Source organism: Pygocentrus nattereri, chromosome 1 (genome assembly GCF_015220715.1).
Source record: "Pygocentrus nattereri isolate fPygNat1 chromosome 1, fPygNat1.pri, whole genome shotgun sequence".
NCBI classification, from domain to species: Eukaryota; Metazoa; Chordata; class Actinopteri; order Characiformes; family Serrasalmidae; genus Pygocentrus; species Pygocentrus nattereri.
This window is the reverse complement of record NC_051211.1, coordinates 56,618,004-56,636,203: the sequence shown is the minus strand read 5'-3', so window position 1 is coordinate 56,636,203 and position 18,200 is coordinate 56,618,004. Positions and strand designations below refer to the sequence as shown.

Below are 18,200 nucleotides of genomic sequence, written 5' to 3'. Positions count from 1 at the left end.
CAAAATGTAAATAAAAACAAAATTCAATGATGTGCAAATCATTTAAAGTCTATATTGTATTGAAAATAGTACAAAGAGAACAAATCAGATGCTGAAACTGAGGAATTTGATTGTTTGTTGAAAAATATTTAGAATTTGATGCCAACAACACGAAAAAAAATTGTCCAAAAAAATTGGGACAGGGGCAACAAAAGGCTGGTAAAGTTGTGTAATGCTAATAAAACACCTGGTGTTTGACTGGCAGCAGGTCAGTAACATGATTCTGTAGTGGAAATCACTGCATGGGCTCAGAAACACTTCTGAAAACCACTGACTGTGAACACAGTTCATCACTGCATCCACAAACGCTGTTAAACTCTAAAACACAAAGAAGAACCCAAATATAAACAGGATCCAGAAACGCTGCCACCTTCTCTGGGCCTGAGGGAAGTGGAAAAGTGTCCGGCGGTCCGACGAATCAACAGCTGAAATTCTTTAGGAAATCATGGACACGGTGTCCTCCGGGCTGAAGACCACTCAGCTTGTTATCAGTGCTCAGTTCTAAAGCCAGTATTCATGATGGTTTAGGGGGGCATTAGTGCTCATGGCCTGGGTGACCTGCTCATCTGTGAAGGCCCCATTAAAGCTGAATGATATAAACATGTTTTATCAACATCTGCTGCCGTCCAGACGACGTCTTTTTCAGGGAAGGCCTTGATTATTTCAGCAAGACGACGTCAAACCACATTCTGCATGAATTACAGCAGCACTGCTCCGTATTAAAAGAGTCCGGGTGCTAAACTGACCTGCCTGGAGTCCAGACTCACTACTGAGTCTCACTACTGAGAACATTTGGGTCATTATGAAATGATAAATACGACAAATGAGCCCCTGAAACTGACGATCAGCTGAAATCCTGAATCAAACCAGAACAGAAAACATTTCACTGTCAGAGCTGCAGCAGCGTCTCCTCAGTTCCCAAACACTGACAGAGCTGTTAAAGAAGAGGAGGTGGACTCAGCGGTGAACAGACCCGTCCCGACTTTACTGGAACATGTTGTTGGCATCAAATTCAAAATCGGCAAATATTTTTCAATAAACAATAAAACTTCTCCGTTTTAACGTTTGGTTTGTTGTCTTTGTGGTGTTTTCCTGAATATGGTTCACATGATTTCAGATCAATGCATTGTTTTTATTTACATTCTGCACAGCGTCCCAACTTTTTTGGAAATATTGTTGTAGAACCACTTTCAAAAATACTCTGTGTAGAACTATGTACAACACATTCTGCATCAATTCGAAGAACCATGTCACCATGCAAAAACTCTTGGAGCATGCATATGGTTCTATGTAGAACTCATGGTTCACATTTAGTATAGAACCCTTGAAGAACCATCTTTTTTAAGAGTGTAGAGAACTGTATTTGTAAGTGAGATGCAGGAGTGTGAAGAAACCTTTTTTTTAAAGTTGTGTGAAGAACCAGAATGTACAGGCTGAACTGTTGGTCCGGGGCAAGAACCATTTCGAAACCTCTGTTTGTGTGTTCTGGTGCTGAAGGATGGATCTGCTCGAGACCTTCTAGGAACTTGGTAAATAAACTTTATATCACATGAAGTTTCTTTGAGAAGGGTCTTCACACTCACATATCTCTTTTTCAAGCATAGTTCTTTAGGGAACCCAGAATGGTTCTATGGCATTCCTCAAAGAACCCTTCGTGGCACGGTTATTTTTAAAAGTCTACATGCAGATTTTACAAGAAGTTTATCAAATTCTTGTTGCACTTGTAATAGTTTGGCTGCTTATTTGGTTTATTTGTTGCTCTATGTTTTATTTGGATTGCTGTTAATACGATAATGTGAAGGTAGAATGGCCAGTGTGGAGGTGTGTGGAGGTGTGTGGAGGTGTGTGGAGGTGTGTGGATGTGAGTGGAGATATGGGGATGTGGGTGGAGGTGTGTGGAGGAGTGGATGTGTGCAGATGTGTGTGGAGGTGTGTGGAGGTGTGTTGATGTGTGCGGATGTGTGTAGGTGCGTGTGTAGGAGTCTGGCTGTGTGTGTGGAGGTGTGTGGAGGAGTGTGGAGGAGTGGATGTGTATGGATGTGTGCGGAGGTCCTTCAACTGTTCTTTAGTACAGAAAATGGTTCTATGTAGAACCATGAACACTCAAAGAACCTGTTGCATGATTAAAGGGTGCTTTGCGTCCTCAGATTGTTGGGAAATGTGTTGTATGTAGCTCTAAAAGGGAAGACGGGTTCTTCTACTGTTACTATATCAAGCTTGTAATAATAGAAGAAACCTTTTTGGTACTACATGGAACCGTATACAACAAATTCTCTACCAACCTGAAGACCCATTTCAAGATGCAGAGAACCCTTTCATCATGCAATGTTTTTTTGAGCACTCATGGTTCTATATAGAACCATTTTCTTTACTGAGGAACCCTAGAAGAACCATCATTTGTGTGTAAGAGAAGTGTGGTGGTCCGTGTAGTGACTGAGTAATAAGTCTTAGTACGTCAGGATTTTAGGGGGTTCATATTTTAGCTCAGTCTTTTCTTGTTTGTCAGTACAAAGAAGGGAAGAAGCTGAAGCCCAAGCCCAATTACAACAGTGTGGATCTGTCTGAGGTGGAGTGGGAGGACACCGAAGACACCGTGAGTGAACGTTCTGCCACACACAGATTACAAACTCCAGGTCTAAGCTGGACTTTGCTGGACTAAGCTGGAGAGAAACGAAGGGAAACGCAGGGGGCGACTCTGATAAACAGCAGGGGGAGCTCTGATAAACAGCAGGGGGAGCTCTGATAAACAGCAGGGGGAGCTCTGATAAACAGCAGGGGGCGACTCTGATAAACAGCAGGGGGAGCTCTGATAAACAGCAGGGGGCGACTCTGATAAACAGCAGGGGGAGCTCTGATAAACAGCAGGGGGAGCTCTGATAAACAGCAGGGGGCGACTCTGATAAACAGCAGGGGACGTTCTGATAAACAGCAGGGGGAGCTCTGATAAACAGCAGGGGGCGCTGTGATAAACAGCAGGGGGAGCTCTGATAAACAGCAGGGGGCGCTGTGATAAACAGCAGGGGGAGCTCTGATAAACAGCAGGGGGCGACTCTGATAAACAGCAGGGGGCGACTCTGATAAACAGCAGGGGGCGACTCTGATAAACAGCAGGGGGAGCTCTGATAAACAGCAGGGGGCGACTCTGATAAACAGCAGGGGGTGACTCTGATAAACAGCAGGGGGTGACTCTGATAAACAGCAGGGGGCGACTCTGATAAACAGCAGGGGGTGACTCTGATAAACAGCAGGGGGCGACTCTGATAAACAGCAGGGGGAGCTCTGATAAACAGCAGGGGGAGCTCTGATAAACAGCAGGGGGCGACTCTGATAAACAGCAGGGGGAGCTCTGAGAAACAGCAGGGGGCGACTCTGATAAACAGCAGGGGGAGCTCTGATAAACAGCAGGGGGAGCTCTGATAAACAGCAGGGGGAGCTCTGATAAACAGCAGGGGGCGACTCTGATAAACAGCAGGGGGAGCTCTGATAAACAGCAGGGGGAGCTCTGATAAACAGCAGGGGGCGACTCTGATAAACAGCAGGGGGTGACTCTGATAAACAGCAGGGGGCGCTCTGATAAACAGCAGGGGGCGACTCTGATAAACAGCAGGGGGCGACTCTGATAAACAGCAGGGGGCGACTCTGATAAACAGCAGGGGGTGACTCTGATAAACAGCAGGGGGAGCTCTGGTAAACAGCAGGGGGCGCTGTGATAAACAGCAGGGGGCGCTGTGATAAACAGCACAAAGCGCTGACACAACATTCTTAACTTTCAGTTTATCGCGTTTTAGTTTTATTTGACCTTGTATTTCCTCAGTAACGGTAGCTAACGTTAGCTGTCGGGCTAACTAACTTGATTATGTGTCTGCATTTCAGCTGTGCATGTATGGTTGGTTGCTAGGCAACCGACATAACAGGTGATTGTCAACTTCGCTCGAGTAAGTTAAGATTTCCTGACTTGAGAAAGAAAAGCTGATAAGATGAGATAAAAACCCTAAATTGAGGTCAGATTTCCTTCTGCTTCATGAATTTGTGAAGAATCTCATCCTGACCCGTCAGATCCTGAGCCAGGAAGATAGAAGGCCTCTGTAATGTGGCTCCCGGTCACTTTCTGTGTCCAGTATCTGGACTGTCTCCTGATAAGATTTCAGCCACTTGCGTTTACACTTGGGATTGAAATGTGTCTCCAGTCAGTCGGACTGAAGTCTGATTGCTGTGGGACGGAATATGCGAACCTGCTCGTTATGCAGCAGCCAGTTACCATCCGCTTGTCCGTTCCGCCTCTTCGTCTGCGGAGTGTTCTGTACAGTGTCCACTCTGTCCACGCTGCGGTTTAGCCCTTTGTTCAGTCTGGTCTCCAGACTTCCGGGGCAGATGAATTTCATATGAGAAATTTTGCTTTGAGCTCAACTTCAGTAGATTTTGACAGAGAAATTGGTGTCATCTAGCAATAGTACATCCACCTTTATAGCAGTGACCGTCCAGTGTACAAGCTTTTAAACATTTCTCCCCTCTAACATGAAAACATGAAAACGAGGCTCGTTCAGTCGCGAGACTGTATTACTCTTTACATTTTGTGGTGTTTCTGTTTGTTTTAGAGGAGTTAGGCAGCTTCCTAACTGCTATGTTAGCCTCTGGACTAACTGCAGCTGCACACAGTGACCCATACCAGATATATACACTCACCACTTTATTAGGTACCCTGCTAGTAAAAGGCTGGACCCCCTTTTGCCTTCAGAACTGTCTTAATTCTTCATGGCAGACTTTCAACAAGGTGTTGGAAACGTTCCTCAGAGATTCTGGTTGGTTATTTGAGTTCCTGTTGCCTTTCTATCATCTGGAACCAGTCTGCCCGTTCTCCTCTGACCTCTCACACCAACAAGGCATTTTCGTCCACACAACTGACCGCTCACTGGATATTTCCTCTTTTTCGGACCGTTCTCTGTAAACCCTAGAGATGGTTGTGTGTGAAAATCCCAGCAGATCAGCAGTTTCTGAAATACTCAGACCAGCCCGTCTGGCACCAACAACCACGCCACGTTCAAACCCCCTTAAATCCCCTTTCTTCCCCGTTCTGATGCTCGGTCTGCACTTCAGCAGGTCGTCTTGACCACCTCTACACGCCTGAATGGAGTGAGTTGCGTTAAATTAATTATAACCAAACCTTGTATCTAAATAATATGGTAACTTCTCAAGAGAAGGAGAAGTTAACAAGCAACTGAACTGTACCTAATAAAGTGGCCGGTGAGTGTATAAACACCTTTTTTGCTACAGATCACTGTGCAGCACTATACTAAACTTCTTAATCTTCAAACTGGTAGCTTTACAAGAGATGGAAAACACTCTTAACGTGTAATTTTACTTTTTCTAATGTCCTTTTGGACCATCTGATCAGCTCCACTGACCGTATAGCTGCACTCTGTAGTTCTACAGTTACAGACTGTAGTCCATCTGTTTCTCTGATACTCTGTTACCCTGTTCTTCAGTGTGTGTTGTGCTGGTGCAAGTGGATCAGACACAGCAGTGCTGCTGGAGTTTTTAAACACTGTGTCCACTCACTGTCCACTCTATTAGACAGTCCTACCTTGTCGGTCCACCTTGTAGATGTAAAGTCAGAGGCGACAGCTCATCTGCTGCTGCACGGTTTGTGCTGGTCATCCTCTAGTCCTTCATCAGTGGTCACAGGACGCTGCCCACAGGACGCTGCCCACAGGACGCCGCCCACAGGACGCTGCCCACAGGACGCCGCCCACAGAACGCTGCCCACAGGACGCTGCCCACAGGACACTGACCACAGGACGCTGTTGGCTGGATAGTTTTGGTTGGTGGACTATTCTCAGTCCAGCAGCGACACTGAGGTGTTTAAACACTCCAGCAGCACTGCTGTGTCTGATCCACTCGCACCAGCACAGCACACACTAACACACCACCACCATGTCAGCGTTACTGCAGTGCTGAGAATGACCCACCACCCAAACAGTACCTGCTCTGTGAGGGTCCATGGGGGTCCTGACCACTGAAGAACAGGGTAACAGAGTATCAGAGAAACAGATGGACTCCAGTCTGTAACTGTAGAACTACAGAGAGCAGCTATACGGTCAGTGGAGCTGATAAAGTGGACAGTGAGCGCAGAAACAAGGAGGTGGTCAGAATGTTACGCCTGACCGGTGTGAATAGTGTGTTGTGCAGACAGCCTAATCGTGTTTGTGTGTTCTTCCACCAGTTGAGGACCGCCATGGTGAAGGGGGAGACAGGGACACTCTCTCTGGACGTGAGAGCCACAGTAGATAAAGGGGTGCGTGACCTTTGACTTTACCCTGCTGTGACCACAGCAGGCCGTAGTGAGGCCGCTTTAAATGCAGGACCTGACTACAGTGTTCTCTCTCTGCAGAGAAGAGTCGTGTTCCTGAAGAACGAATACTTCTACACAACCATCAACGAGACTCCTTTCAGGTGACCAGAAGTCCAGTGTGGCGTTTTTCCTTCTTAGTCCCTTTTTAACGGACAGATCGATTAACTGACCTCTTTTCTCCAGTCTTGGCTTAGTGCTCACCAGAGGTCACGGGAAGTTCATTTTCACGGGCAACATTTCAGTGGAAGAAGGTTAATCTTCACTTTTCCCATTATTCTTCACTCTTTCACTATTTTTCATTAATTTGCGAAAGTTTGTGCGCCCCCACCCAAATGACACACTTTGTTGATGTTCTAATTAAAGTCCTGTGAATCCTCACATCCTCTGCCGAGACTCTGCACAGTAATCGGAACAGTCTATCCTTTATTTCCTGAGTGGAGCATACTGCAAACAAAACAAACATAACATGTAGCCTATGCAAATATTATGGCATATTTAATATTTTATGTAGGTTTTTTTCCCAATATTATAAAATTCTGCACTAAAATGAGCCAAAGATTTCTCTGTAGAGGAAGTGAAAATAAACAAAACCTCTTATTTTATCAGTGTTGTTCAAGCTTTTGCATGTAAATGTACCCTGTCTCATTTAGTCACGATTGGCCCCTCCCAGTCCTGTCCATGTGTGTTTTGGTTCAGCCCCCTCGTTTCATGACTCCGCCCCTGATTGTCTCCACCTGTTTTCCACCTGTCCCTCGTTAAGCCCTGTGTTTGCTGTGTGTTGCTCTTTCTTGGTTATTCTGGTCACTGTGTGTTGTTTGATCCTGTTTATTGTTGGTCTGTCGTGTCTGCCCCCCGTTCAATCTGTGTTGGCTCTATGACCCTGGACTGTCTCGACAATGACCCTGGACTGTCATGACGATGACCCTGGATTGTCTCGACGATGACCCTGGACTGCCTCGACGATGACCCTGGACTGCCTTGACGATGACCCTGGACTGCCTCGACGATGACCCTGGATTGTCTCGACGATGACCCTGGACTGCCTCGACGATGACCCTGGACTGCCTTGACGATGACCCTGGACTGCCTCGACAATGACCCTGGACTGTCTCGACGATGACCCTAGATTTGCCCATAATAAATCTCGCTTATCTCCGCACGTGCGTCCACCTCCTCGCTCCACGTCACACATTATTATTAATTATTATATTATCATTATCACTGTTCTTCCCTTTCAGGTTTGCATGATCTCATCGCGTCTGACGTGACGTTAGCCAATGAGTGGTGAGTATGTGCTGGAAGAAGAACCCAACAGAACCCTTCTTCTCCTCCCTCGCCTTCCTCATCTATAGCTCTGGGCATAAATCAGAAACCACACTTCATTTATTTAGTCAAAACCAGCACTAAAAGCACGAGTTATTACTACTTCATTACTTCTTTTACTGAACTGGGAGAATCTGCTTTTAGTCACAGCACCAGCTGGAATTCACTACAGGACACACTAAACCTCGGCTCACTGACCACCTTCAGACGGCCTGGACCTGTTTTACATAATCTTATCTATTCTTAACCCTTATTTCTTGTTTTAGTTCTCCTTAGTTCTTTATTACTCTTTAACTTATTTTAATTAAGTTATTATTATTATTATTATTATTATTATTATTATTGTTTTATTAATCTATCTTCTTTTGGTCTTAATCTCTTATCAATTAAACCTCAAGTTTTATTCTTATTATTTTTATCTATTTTTATCTTTTTTTCACTGTTATTTTTAAAATTTCCTTTAATTTACAATGATTAAATATAGATATTATTTTCTTTGTCATGTCAATCCCTGTTTTTGTAAATGCTCGGCTACATTGAAAATGAGGGTTGCCCTCAATGTTCTTAGAAATATCTCAGAAACATCTCCTGCAAAATAAACAACAACAACGACAACGATAATGATGATAATAATAATGATGACAATGACAATAATAATAAAGATAATTATTATTATTATTTATTTTATTATGTTTTTTATCTATGTAGAATTTTCACATCGCTGGCAGCTTTAAGTTCTTTACAGACAGGTGATGAAACAGTTATAGAAGAGATCATAAGTACTTATTTAAAATCAGTAGAAAATGAAGCAGATCAAATAAATGTAAACGTTTCTCTTATAAAAGCCATTCTAATTACAACAGACCACAAAATCATTCAGTCAGTCCATCAGTCAAAGACATTCATCAGCCCAAACAAATCAAACTCAGCAAGACGAGACAGTTTATAAAGAAATGAAATAAATAACAGGAATAAAACAGCCCTGACGGCAGGAGGGCAGTGGGCCACTGGTGGCCCGCTGCGGGTAAAGCTGGTGGTCCGCCGGCGTTTTGCTCCGGATTCTCTGGGCGGCTCGTCAGAGTTTAAGCAGATGGTTTAGGAAACAGTTTTAGTCCAGCAGTGTCAACATTTCTATAGACGTGTTTTATTAGGCCTTTTGTCTCTCGGCTGTTTAGAATATTTGTCTTCATTTCTTTTCTAAAATAAAAATGTGTGTTTTTAGATCTGTTTGAGGGGTCTGTGGCTGGACCAGCAGCGGGGTGCTGACCTTATCAGGCCAGTGGACAGATATATGCTTTGCTGTCTGGGAGCCATAAAACATAAAATGACAACAAAACTAAACAAAGTAACTAAAAGATAAAAAGGAGCCGTCATCTTTTTTTTCAAATTCTTTTTAGAGAGGCTGAAGTGGCTGTACAGTTAATCCCCTACAGTTAGACCCCCTACAGTTAGACCCCTACAGTTAGACCCCTACAGTTAGTCCCCTACAGTTAGACTCCTACAGTTAGTCCCCTACAGTTAGACCCCTACAGTTAGACCCCTACAGTTAGTCCCCTACAGTTAGACTCCTACAGTTAGTCTCCTACAGTTAATCCCCTACAGTTAGACCCCTACAGTTAGACCCCTACAGTTAGTCCCCTACAGTTAGACTCCTACAGTTAGTCCCCTACAGTTAGTCCCCTACAGTTAGACCCCTACAGTTAATCCCCTACATTTAGTCCCCTACAGTTAGTCCCCTACAGTTAGTCCCCCTACAGTTAGTCCCCTACAGTTAGACCCCTACAGTTAGTCCCCTACAGTTAGTCCCCTACAGTTAATCCCCTACAGTTAGTCCCCTACAGTTAATCCCCTACAGTTAGTCCCCCTACAGTTAGTCTCCTACAGTTAATCCCCTACAGTTAGTCCCCTACAGTTAGCCCCCTACAGTTAGTCCCCTACAGTTAGTCCCCTACAGTTAGCCCCCTACAGTTAGTCCCCTACAGTTAGTCTCCTACAGTTAGTCCCCTACAGTTAATCCCCTACAGTTAGTCCCCTACAGTTAGTCTCCTACAGTTAGTCCCCTACAGTTAGACCCCTACAGTTAGTCGCCTACAGTTAGTCCCCTACAGTTAATCCCCTACAGTTAGTCCCCTACAGTTAATCCCCTACAGTTAGTCCCCCTACAGTTAGTCCCCTACAGTTAGTCCCCTACAGTTAGTCCCCTACAGTTAGTCCCCTACAGTTAGTCTCCTACAGTTAGACCCCTACAGTTAGTCTCCTACAGTTAGTCCCCTACAGTTAGTCCCCTACAGTTAGTCTCCTACAGTTAGTCCCCTACAGTTAGACCCCTACAGTTAGACCCCTACAGTTAGTCCCCTACAGTTAGACCCCTACAGTTAGTCTCCTACAGTTAGACCCCTACAGTTAGTCTCCTACAGTTAGTCCCCCTACAGTTAGTCCCCTACAGTTAGTCCCCTACAGTTAGTCCCCTACAGTTAGTCCACTTTATTATTGAAGTGTACGATTTTATTTTTTTCTCAGTGGCTCCGTCGTATCAGAGCTCTGACGTCTGTGATGTTGTGCTTTAATGCTCTTGCTGTAGCTCTACTGCAGCTCAGGGACTCGGGGACTCGGGGACTCGGGGACTCGGGGACTCGGGGCCTCAGGCAGGCGTGTCTTCACTGCTCTCTGCTGTTTTGATCTTTTCCAGGACGTACTGTGAGACCGACATTGACCCTCACCACCGCAAACTCACGCAGTTACAGGCGGTCGTTCGGTACCTCACTGGCAAGGAGCCGGACCTGCAGTGTGAGTTTAACGCCTTTTCTCTCTCAGAAACTCAGCCTGAGAGAACGTTCACACTTTAAAAAAGATGGGTCTTCAGAGGTTCTTCACTTCTGCATAGAACCGTTTCTTCATATTGATGGAGAATGCGTTGTATAGCTTGACAAGCTTGCCATGGTAACAACAGAAGAACCCATTTTGGTGCCATATAGAACCGTTTTCAAAAAGGTTCTGTATAGAACCACACACAGCATGTTCTCCATCAATCTGAAGAACCATCTCGCCATACAAAGAACCATTTAAGCACCTTAGGGGTTCTTCCATTGTTTTAAGCTTGACATTGTAACAGTAGTAGAACCCTTTTTGCTGTTCTATAGAACCACATACAGCACTTCCTCCATCAAACTGAAGAACCATATCGCCACGCAAAGAACCATTTGGCATGCAAATTGCTCTATATAGACCTCATAGTTCTACACAGAACCTCTTTACTGAAGAGTTCTTGAAGAACCGTTGTTTTTATGTGTGCAGGCCAGTTGAAGGAATGAATTAGAATAGAATTGATTTGATTTAAATGTTTATTATTTCCACGTAAATGTAAAGCAACGATTGTACTGATGTAATATCAGCACAGTTTGCACGACTGTCTGTGTTCACTAAAGCGGGATCCTTCGTCTGTGTTCTAGGCGATGAGGTTCTCCTGAGGCAGACGCTGTTCGATGCGGTGGTCACTGCGCCCATGGAGGCGTACTGGACGGCCATACTGCTCAATGAATCTGGGTAAGTTCTGCTGCAGCGCTTGATGTTTAGTTCACTGTGTCACAGCCGTTTAAGACTCACAGCCTCTGGATTTCCTCCTTTGCGCCCCGGCTGACGCAGCATTGACGACGGAGTTGAGACGGCGTTCATGGGCAGCCGCTCAGGCCTGATGAGGATGTTCAGATATGTGGGCGCTGAAAAACGAGCGGCAAAGTGAGTACCTGAGAACCTAGTTTGATCCAGCGGTTGGGCTGAAGGGGTGGGAAATGCGTAAGAGGAGGAAAAATATGTGGATTTCAGATAAATATCATCATATATGGATTTCTCTAATGTCCCACATACACACCGGTCAGGCATAACAGTCTGACCACCTCCTTGTTTCTACACTCACTGTCCACTTTATCAGCTCCACTGACCGTATAGCTGCACTCTGTAGTTCTACAGTTACAGACTGGAGTCCATCTGTTTCTCTGATACTCTGTTACCCTGTTCTTCAGTGTGTGTTGTGCTGGTGCGAGTGGATCAGACACAGCAGTGCTGCTGGAGTTTTTGAACACTGTGTCCACTCACTGTCCACTCTATTAGACACTCCTACCTTGTGGGTCCACCTTGTAGATGTAAAGTCAGAGACGACAGCTCATCTGCTGCTGCACAGTTTGTGTTGGTCATCCTCTAGTCCTTCATCAGTGGTCACAAGACGCTGTTGGCTTGATATTTTTGGTTGGTGGACGATTCTCAGTCCAGCAGCGACACTGAGGTGTTAAAACCTCAGTATGTTATGCCTGATCGGTGAATGTGAGATATATGCTGATTTATTTAAAATATGGGACACATATTTCAGCCAATTATCTGCGTATACATCCAGAACTGACATGATAAAACATTGTTCATAGATGGACGACAGATTTTGCTCATATCCAGTAACATATGTTTTATAATAAATAACGTATAAAGTTGTTGTTACCCACATCGCTGCCGTCGGGAGAACGCCTACTTTACTTTTAATGGAAGTCAGTGGAACCAGACCTTCTGACCAGTCATTTAAAGGCCGTTTCTTTTGGTCCATTCATCATGAAATGCCTTTTCAAATTACACCAAGAACTCAAAAACAACAAAAATGAAGAGACGAGGTTTTCTTCCGACAATGGCGACGTGAATATGGCACAGTTGGCCCCTCCCAGTCCTGTCCATGTGTATTTGTTTTGGTTTTTAGTCCAGCCCCCTCATTTCATGACTCCACCCCTGATTGTCTCCACCTGTTTCCCGCCTGTCCCTCGTTTACCCTGTGCTATTTAAGCCCTGTGCTTTGCCCCTTGTTTCGCTGGTCTTTGTGCTGTTTGTGTTTGAACTGTTTGATGTTTGATCGTGTTGATTGGCGACTTTACAGGAGAGAACAAAAAGTTCTTTACTCCTAATGTAAGTTACTGTAAAGAGATGTCATGCCAAGTGATTTAGCAGCTGTTCCATCGGTCCCGTCAGGAAATTTCCACACATTGTAAATCACGGCTGCAGCGTTCAGATGATAAAAATAAAAATAAAAATCAAAATAAAAACCGGGACAAAAATGGAGATGCATGTTTTTCTTTGGACAGTGATGGTATGTTAACCATAAACTTTTGATACTTCCATACATGTTCACAACACGCATGTACTCATATTTTGAAATATGTGCCTGACCCTTTATGATATATGTGCATAATTTACCATAAATCAGTAACACATAGCAGCGTTAACAAACTCTCAGCACTACAGAGACCTCGGCCTTTACTGTGTGTTATTACTTCCCTTTAAAATGGTTCATCGTTTCAATTGAACTGGATTCATTCAACAAAGAAAAACCTTTATCTCTGTTGTGTCCTCGTCGTGTCGGGTCAAATCGACCCATTTCAAAGTTTAAAAGCACAAAAAAGGAAAAAAAAACATTTTTGGAGCATGAAACCTTTTCTGCTGGGCTTATTTAGTATTACGAATATGTAAATGACTAATTTAACATGTTAGCACCCCCCACCCCACCGCCCCCCACTGTTGATATTACAGACATTATGTTTTTGGGTCAGTTTGCCCCGGCTGTGAGCATGGAGGCAAAGTGAAAATATCACATTTCAAACATTTGTTTTCTTTTCAAATGTGAGACACAGAGCAGTGATTTTTAGATTTCGACCAGGCCTGTTTTTAAGGGTGCACTACACCCACTAGGAGAGATTAACTTATTGTTATGAAATATTTACCACTTTCCACTGGTAGCAGTGGCCCTTAAAGTCCTTCTGATGATGCAAGCTTGGTGCAATTACAAGTCCAGTAGTGTCACAGTGTGTATAAGCGAAATTCAGAACATCATCATCATCATCATCATCACCATCATCATCGTTAACCGTCTGTTGAGAGAGCAGAGAATCCCAGACGACCCTGTTCCCCCGCAACTTCCTCCAGCACATTCCCGGGGATCTCAAGCCGCTCCCAGACCAACTTGGAGATGTAATCCCTCCAGCAGGTCCTAGGATGACCCCAGGGTCTCGTCCTGGTAGACCGTGCCTGGTACACCCCCACCGGGAGGTGTCCAGGGGGCATCCGGATCAGATGCCCGAACCACCTCGGCTGGCTCCTCTCAATGCGGAGGAGTAGCGGCTCTACTCCGAGTTCCTCCTGGATGACCAAGCTCCTCACCCTGTCAGTAGAGTGTAGCACCACCCTGAGAAGAGGCTCATTCCCACCGCTTGTATTCGCGATCTCGTTCTTTCGGTCATTACCCACAGCTCATGACCACAGGTGAGGGTCGGGATGTAGACCGACCGTTAAACAGAGAGCTTCGCCTTATGGCTCAGCTCCTCTTCACCACTACAGTCCAGTACAGTGACCGCATTACTGCTGCCGCCTGTCCCAGCCTGCGGCCGATCTCACCATCCCTCTTCCCATCACTCATCAACAAAACCCAGAGATACTTACACTCCTCCACCTGGGGCGGCTCCTCTCCCCTTACCTGGAGTGGTCAGTACATTATCCTGAAGCGTAATTGCTCTTGGCTGTGCGGGTGCTATAGGTCAGGGTGGCATTTGAAGACATTTAGCCGTGATGACACTGTTTGCTTGAGCTGTTGTTTTCTGGAAGTGGGCTTCAGTTACTGTTTGTTCTGCAGGAAATTTCTGTCTGCATCAGATAAAGATAATCTTTTCACTCTGGACCACTTCCCGGTGTGGTACCGCCGTGCTGCAGAGAACCGCCCTGGTCGATTCTTGTACTACGTTCCCAAAGAAGACATGCGAGGTAAACATCTTACATACACCCACACTTCACAACACCTTGCTGCTTATATTAATGCTTACAAACAGCATAATAAGACAGATTTAAAGGGAGAATAAGAAGATAAATAATAGAAGTGGTTCTAAGAGTTATAATAACTCAACTGGTTAGTTCCGTGGCCCTGTTGTTTCACAGCTGTCACTCCCTGTGTCCTGCATTCCTGTCAAGATGAAACAGGGCTTTTAATTTGCTGTGAGTCCCATGACACTGCATGAAGAAAGTGACGTGATTGGTTAAAACTGAACCCTACAGAATGAAACCATTCCTGAAGGAGCAGCGGTCAGTATAGTGCATTTGTAATGATTGTGATGCAGGTAAACCCAGCAGTGAGTTACATTCACGCCCCAAACACCAGAAAAGAGCTGCACAATATAGAAATACATGCAGTGCTGTGCAAAAGTCAGAGACCAGCCCTCATTTATTCCATTTCCATTTAAACCGCCAGTAAGGACAAGTTATTCATTTTTCCAGAGATATTAGATATGAGATCAGGAGAAAAGTCTAAGATCAGTCAAAGAAAAATAAATGAAAAGACAGGAGCTGAAAACCTTTTTCATAAAGGTTCTATATAGCATTCAAATAGGTTCTTCTACGGTGTCAAGCTTCTATTACCAGAAGAACCCATTTGGGTGCTATATAGAACCCTTTTCATAAAAGGGCCTATGTAAAATCATCTGTAGCAGATTCGTGCACATTTTCCATCAGACTGATAAACCCTTTACTCATGCAAAGGGTTCTTTAAGTTCTATCTAGAACCCTTTTTTCACTAAAGAACCCTTGAGTTATCACTGTAGTAAAAGAGGTTACAGAAGTGAGTCTGCTGACGAGTCACTGGTGTTTAAACAGGTAAATGAGATATTTAACATGCAGTAATTATGAATCATATAATCAAAACACGATGTCCGTTTGTATAGTTCTGCATTATTTGAGCGCAGTAGCTGTTTTACACCTCCTTTTTGCCTTTGTCTGTAAAGCTACCGTTTTGGAGGTATTTGTTTTTCTTTGGACTGTGACGACATGCGTAATCAGGCCTATTCAGCGTATAATCACGCATCAAAGAGAAGGTCAGGAGCCCCGTCCTCACACGGCCTTCTGGCTCAGAGCTCACTACAGTGCATGGGTCCGTGATGTTGTGCCCGCTCTGTAAGGGCACTGAAAGGGCTCTGCTTTCCTCAGATGTTTTCAGGGAACATGAATTGGACATTAGCGCCTCCTCCGGGCCTCAGGATCATGATCCAGAGTATGAAGATGGTATTTAAACAATCTGACTCTAATGCATGTCTTCCCTTCCCTTTCTGTCTGTTCCCTGCTCTGCCTGCCTCACGCGTTCGTGTTCAGTTTTCAGTTCACACTCACACACACACACTCATACACACACACACACACACACACACATACACACACACACTCACACACACTCACACACACACACACACACACACACTCATACACACACACACACACACACATACACACACACACACACTCATACACAGTCACACACACACACACACACACATACAGGTTTGGCATCCGCTGTGAGGACCATGACATACTACCAGCCTGTGAGGGCCCCCTGTTCCAGACCTCTGAGCGAAAAAGTAATAACGCAGTTCGCCACTAGATGTCCGTAGGAACTGCAACCCGTTTTGTATTTAGCTGCAACTCAACTTTTAAGAACAAGTAGAACGCTAATCGTGCGAGGACCGGCCGCTGATTGGTGGATGCTAATTCGCTTTCTCTGATTGGACAGCTGGCAGCGGAGCGCTGCGGATGGTGGGCGTGGCCAGAATGTAGGCATGACACCGCGGCTACATGGGAAATGTTGTTTTTTAAGCGTGTTGCGTTGAAATACGTCGTTACGTTACGCTACGTGTTATGTTGAAAGTCGTTTTTGAGCCGTTATTTTAAAAAAGTGACCGCTCCGTTTTACACAGCGGCTGCAGCGCGCGAGTCACAGCGGAGCTTCCGGGTCTAAATTCCGAAACATTTCATTAAAGCCCCGAATCTTAATCTCGTGTCAGTCAGCTCGCGGAGGGGGGGGGGGCTGTTTATTGTTTGTTTTTTTTCATGCTCTTTGTATTTTATGCTTTGTTGAACATTATTAGTGAATTCATATATGAATTCAGTTGTAAAGAGCTGTACAAATACGTTTTAGCACCCTGTATTTTGGCCAAAAGTTTGTGGACGGTGCTCTGTTATCCAAATAAAGTATATATTTACATATTAATATTTTAAGTATAAACCTGTAATTTGCAGTCAGCAGTCATTCAATTACATTTTAGCTTCAACACAGACGCCTGAAACTCACAACAGACGCACAAGATATTTAATAAGAATGACTTCATCTCCAACAAGCTGGTGAGCTCTGTTGAGCTAAGGCTACTGCGGGCAGTACAGCAGTCACTGAGAGCGTCCACTCACACGGTGATGACCTGCTCATTATTTATACAGACAGCTTTACAGTAAACATATACACACTTATACACACTGCTCAGCTCCTCATACACAACACACTCACCACAACAACAACTGCTCACTTCAGCTCCAGTGTTCAACACACACAACACCATTCTATTCATTAACCAACAAACTCAATGTAGTTCTACATTAACAGTAGTGAACAGTTACCTGAACAGTTGGGTTGAGGTAGCTCTACATTAACAGTAGTGAACAGTCACCTGAACAGTTGTGTAGAGGTAGTTCTACATTAACAGTAGTGAACAGTCACCTGAACAGTTGTGTTGAGGTAGCTCTACATTAACAGTAGTGAACAGTCACCTGAACAGTTGTGTAGAGGTAGTTCTACATTAACAGTAGTGAACAGTCACCTGAACAGTTGGGTTGAGGTAGCTCTACATTAACAGTAGTGAACAGTCACCTGAACAGTTGTGTAGAGGTAGTTCTACATTAACAGTAGTGAACAGTCACCTGAACAGTTGTGTAGAGGTAGTTCTACATTAACAGTAGTGAACAGTCACCTGAACAGTTGTGTAGAGGTAGTTCTACATTAACAGTAGTGAAGTCACCTGAACAGTTGTGTTGAGGTAGTTCTACATTAACAGTAGTGTACAGTCACCTGAACAGTTGTGTTGAGGTAGTTCTACATTAACAGTAGTGTACAGTCACCTGAACAGTTGTGTTGAGGTAGTTCTACATTAACAGTAGTGAACAGTCACCTGAACAGTTGTGTTGAGGTAGCTCTACATTAACAGTAGTGAACAGTCACCTGAACAGTTGTGTAGAGGTAGCTCTACATTAACAGTAGTGTGCAGTCACCTGAACAGTTGTGTAGAGGTAGTTCTACATTAACAGTAGTGTGCAGTCACCTGAACAGTTGTGTAGAGGTAGTTCTACATTAACAGTAGTGAACAGTCACCTGAACAGTTGTGTTGAGGTAGCTCTACATTAACAGTAGTGAACAGTCACCTGAACAGTTGTGTTGAGGTAGTTCTACATTAACAGTAGTGTACAGTCACCTGAACAGTTGTGTTGAGGTAGTTCTACATTAACAGTAGTGTACAGTCACCTGAGCAGTTGTGTAGAGGTAGTTCTACATTAACAGTAGTGAACAGTCACCTGAACAGTTGTGTTGAGGTAGTTCTACATTAACAGTAGTGTACAGTCACCTGAACAGTTGTGTAGAGGTAGTTCTACATTAACAGTAGTG

At 44.5% G+C, this 18,200-nt stretch overlaps 2 protein-coding genes across 5 annotated transcripts in view; one reads left to right on the top strand and one right to left on the bottom strand.

Annotated features, from left to right (window-relative positions):
* The window catches only part of cacna2d4a (calcium channel, voltage-dependent, alpha 2/delta subunit 4a), a 230,781-nt gene that overhangs the window by 51,713 nt on the left and 160,868 nt on the right, over positions 1-18,200 (top strand). For 2 of the 3 annotated variants that reach the window (XM_037542278.1, XM_037542276.1), the window contains 9 exons: positions 2,546-2,632; positions 6,260-6,331; positions 6,428-6,489; positions 6,572-6,639; positions 7,627-7,672; positions 10,401-10,498; positions 11,161-11,254; positions 11,354-11,446; positions 14,367-14,494. In XM_037542278.1, coding sequence (XP_037398175.1) covers positions 2,546-2,632; positions 6,260-6,331; positions 6,428-6,489; positions 6,572-6,639; positions 7,627-7,672; positions 10,401-10,498; positions 11,161-11,254; positions 11,354-11,446; positions 14,367-14,494 — 748 coding nt within the window. Of the gene's footprint in view, positions 1-2,545; positions 2,633-6,259; positions 6,332-6,427; positions 6,490-6,571; positions 6,640-7,626; positions 7,673-10,400; positions 10,499-11,160; positions 11,255-11,353; positions 11,447-14,366; positions 14,495-15,706; positions 15,782-18,200 lie in introns of all 3 variants that reach the window. The other variant, XM_037542274.1, reaches the window with a different exon arrangement.
* Positions 11,943-18,200, bottom strand: part of lrtm2a (leucine-rich repeats and transmembrane domains 2a) — a 97,168-nt gene continuing 90,910 nt past the window's right edge. Inside the window, exons 5-6 of one of the 2 annotated variants that reach the window (XR_005130856.1) lie at positions 14,635-14,690; positions 11,943-14,468 (exon numbers count right to left, since the gene is read on the bottom strand). The gene's annotated coding sequence lies outside the window, so the exon portion shown is untranslated. Of the gene's footprint in view, positions 14,469-14,519; positions 14,691-18,200 lie in introns of those variants that run through there. The other variant, XR_005130855.1, reaches the window with a different exon arrangement.